Consider the following 3,940-nt stretch of genomic DNA (forward strand, 5'->3'; position numbering starts at 1 on the left):
CCATTTCTTCTGGCTTCTTGCACCTTGGGCCACAGCTTAGCCGGGGCTTCATGATCCTCCTTTGAAAAGTCCTCCTTGAACTGAATGTTCATCTCTTTGCAGACTCTCGCCTCTCTTGATTTTTTCCATATCTCATCTTGAATAGTTGGCATTGCAAACTGTATGATTATTGGTCTGGGCATTTTGTTGGTAGTGGCATCATTCTTCTTTCCCAAGCGATGTACAGTGTCCACTGTCTCACCAAGTTTATCCACTATATACTGTTTACGCTGCCATCTTGTATCTCCCTTCAAAAATCCCTTTTGTATGACGGAAGAGCAAGTCAGGATGAAGTTGGACAAAAATCTAACCAGCATGCATTGTGCTGCAATCACTGGTGATTGAATCTGCGCAGGCCTGACTCATCTCCAACGAGCCTGAGCTGTTGAAAGTAGCTGAGAGTCCAAATTTAAACCACGCTGTTACAATATGGAGATGGCAGTACAGGGTGATTAGCATTTAACACTGGCAGGGACACACATGTAGTGTGTGTGTGTGTGTGTGTGTGTGTGTGTGTGTGTGTCCTCCCCCAGGATATTCTGAGCATCAAATGTTTATTTTACTGCATTTTGAAGTGTTGTGCACCAGTTTATGGTGGAAATGTCTTTATGTAAAGAAAAACAGATGTGTCATATGGTGACGTAGGCGGCAATTTGGCCATGTGTGCTGTAAGGTTNTCAAATGTTTATTTTACTGAATTTTGAAGTGCACCAGTTTATGGTGGAAATGTCTTTATGTAAAGAAAAACAGATGTGTCATATGGTGACGTAGGCGGCAATTTGGCCATGTGTGCTGTAAGGTTGAAGCAATGTACCACTTTCAAGGTATACTGTGATATAGAAGTTGACAGTTATCATAGCGTGTACGTTTGCTTATCTGAGATATTGAAAAAACAAGGGATGCACCGATAGGGATTTTTCTTAACCGATACTGATAACTGATAAATTCACATTTTGTCTATAACTTGTAGTTAATGTTCACCTGAGGGTCAGAAAGGCTGATTTAATATTCCACAGCTCTGACCAGGGTCAGAAAGGCTGATTTAATATTCCACAGCTCTGACCGAACCAAATCAAACTGGCTTCATTTGACACATTTTAATCAGTATTAAATGTAACGTTATCGTTAAGACAGAGGATGATGATGATGATGATGATGATGATGATGAAGCCCAGTGTTACTGTGTAATTCTCTGTATAAACTACACTGCAGAGTGGAGTCTCTACTAACAGACAAACACTGACAGCTGATGAACATCAACATCAGCAGCTCTGCCTTACATCTGCTGGATCACATGTTTATATCGTCACACCCAGGCGCCGTCTCAACGTCCCATCATACACCAGCCTACAGCTACTGTTGATTCATCTCACACATTAACACTCAGCTCAGACACACACACGCAGTCAGAGAGGTAACGATACAAATAATGTCTAACTGTAGCACCACATGGCGAGTGGTTATTAATACGTTTAACTACAGAGGCGAGCCTTTTAAAAGCGCAGTGTTGGATGTTAGCCGCTGCAGCTAATTAGCTCGTGCTAACACTCTGGAGACAGTCCTTCAGCGCAGTGGCTATAAAGCGGGATATATAACCTGTTCACCGGTTCCAGGGAGTTTGTTGATCTGGGGGTTGTCGGGTGGCCAGACATCAGACCCTCGGTGTAATCCTGTTTGCTTCCTTTGAAACTGTGAAAGACATCCACACTGCGACGTGTTTTACCCTCTAGACAGCATGCTGCAGTTGTTGTTCTTCTTCTCTGTGTTTATTGGCGGCTCGCAAAGCAAGTTTAAAGGTACATGTAGCGCCACCCACTGTGTCGGGTTTGTAGATGCTGCCCTTGTTAAGTCAATGAAAGCAGTCTGGTCTGATTTATGACAAATGGTTTATGTGGGTTATGAAAAGTAACTGATAAATATTTAAAGAAAATGAGAAAAGACTTTGGTGTGGCGGTTAGCCTGTACAGTCATGGGGGAGACATGAGCACAAGTCAAGAATCTCAGGTCCAACCCAAAACCACTAAACCACTAAATTATGGAGAGAAGTATCAGTGAGAGTCGCATTGATAAGTAGTATTGGTATCAATTCCTATCAAAAAGTCAAAACCTAAATAAAAACTATTCTGTAAGTTATTTATCCTAACATTTGTTGGTGGTAATGCATTAGTCAGACATTGTGGGTTATGTTTGGCAGACATGCTTTAAATGTTATTTATGGTTTTAGTTGGCTGGCTGCACCGTGACAACTCATGAACTCTTTTTCTGTTTGTTGCTATAGGAACAGAGAGGAAGAGAGGAACTTAAATGTCTCCACCGTGACAAATCTTTCACAACATCTGGATCTTTAAAGATTCATCAAAGAGTTCAAACTGGAGAGAAACCATACAGCTGTGACCACTGTGAGAAAACATTTCTGCGCTGCAGTGCCCTCAAAGCCCATCAACGCATTCACATTGAAGGGGAACTGTCCAGTTTTTTCCAAAGTGGGAAGGATTTCACAGAGTCAGGGAGCTCAAAAAAACAAGACATTGACACAACAGAGAAACTGTTTAGCTGTGATCAATGTGAGAAAGCTTTCACCACTCTACGTAGCTTAAAAAGTCACCACTGTGTTCACACTGCAGAGAAGTCGCACTGCTGTGACCAATGTGGGAAAACTTTTACACACTCAGGTAACTTGAAAACCCATCAGCGCATTCACACAGGAGAGAAACCATACGGGTGCGACCAATGTGGCAAAACGTTTTCGCAACGCACTGCCCTTGAAACTCACCAAAGAATTCACACAGGAGAGAAACCGTACAGCTGTGATCAATGTGGCAAAGCTTTCACATTCTCAGGTAACTTGACAGCCCATCAGCGCATTCACACAGGAGAGAAACCATACGGGTGCGACCAATGTGGGAAAAGGTTTTCTCTAATAGGAACCTTAATATCTCATAAACGTATTCACACTGGTGTGAAACCATACAGCTGCGATCAATGTGGCAAAGCTTTCACACAGTCAGATCAGTTGAAAACCCATCAACGTAGTCACACAGGAGAGAAACCATACGAGTGCGACCAATGTGGGAAAAGGTTTTCTCAAATAGGAAACTTAATATTTCATAAACATATTCACACTGGCGAGACACCATACAGGTGTGATCTATGTGGCAAAGCTTTCACACGACCAGGATACTTGAAAGCCCATCAACACATTCACACAGGAAAGAAACCGTACAGCTGTGATCAGTGTGGCAAAGCCTTTACACAGTCAGGGACCTTAAAAGACCACCAACGTATTCACACAGGAGAGAAACCCTACAGCTGTGATCAGTGTGGCAAAGCCTTTGCACGTTCAGGGGGCTTAAAAAAACACCAACGTATTCACACAGGAGAGAAACCCTACAGCTGTGATCAGTGTGGCAAAGCCTTTACACAGTCAGGGACCTTAAAAGACCACCAACGTATTCACACAGGAGAGAAACCGTACTGGTGTGACCAATGTGGAAGATTGTTTGCCCGGTGCAGTACTTTGAGAACCCACCAATGCCGGCATGCAGGAGAGAACCTGTACAGCTGTGACTAGTGTGAGAAAGCTTTTATTTGAACGGTATGACTTAACTTCTGTCTCTGTACCTCCAGCAAGAGTCAAAAAGAAGAAGAGCTCCGCCCTGCTGAGCCTCCGTCTTAATACAGGTGGAGCTCAGGAAGAAAAACTCAGCTGTCTTCTACATGTGGACAAACACAGGACACATGCAAGGATAAGACTGGATAAGACATCAAACATGTCACACATGATAACATACATCATATTAATCTGGGCCCGTATTCACAAAGATTCTCAGAGTCCTCTCAGAGAGCTCCTAACTTAGCCTAAAAATTCCTAGCAAGGAATCTTAGCTTAAGAGTGATTCAG

The 3,940-nt window shown here is 43.0% G+C and overlaps 1 protein-coding gene across 3 annotated transcripts in view; it reads left to right on the forward strand.

Moving 5' to 3' along the window:
* LOC126404301 (zinc finger protein 501-like) overlaps positions 1 to 3,940 on the forward strand; it is an 87,235-nt gene that overhangs the window by 22,920 nt on the left and 60,375 nt on the right. The window contains exons 2-3 of one of the 3 annotated variants that reach the window (XM_050067451.1): positions 2,318 to 2,879; positions 3,667 to 3,934. The exons of 1 other annotated variant lie outside the window; for it this stretch is intronic. In XM_050067451.1, the coding sequence (XP_049923408.1) occupies positions 2,318 to 2,879; positions 3,667 to 3,896 (792 nt within the window). In that variant the 3' untranslated portion in view covers positions 3,897 to 3,934. Of the gene's footprint in view, positions 1 to 2,317; positions 3,935 to 3,940 lie in introns of those variants that run through there. One more of the 3 variants, XM_050067449.1, reaches the window with a different exon arrangement.

Source organism: Epinephelus moara, chromosome 17 (genome assembly GCF_006386435.1).
Source record: "Epinephelus moara isolate mb chromosome 17, YSFRI_EMoa_1.0, whole genome shotgun sequence".
NCBI lineage: Eukaryota > Metazoa > Chordata > Actinopteri > Perciformes > Serranidae > Epinephelus > Epinephelus moara.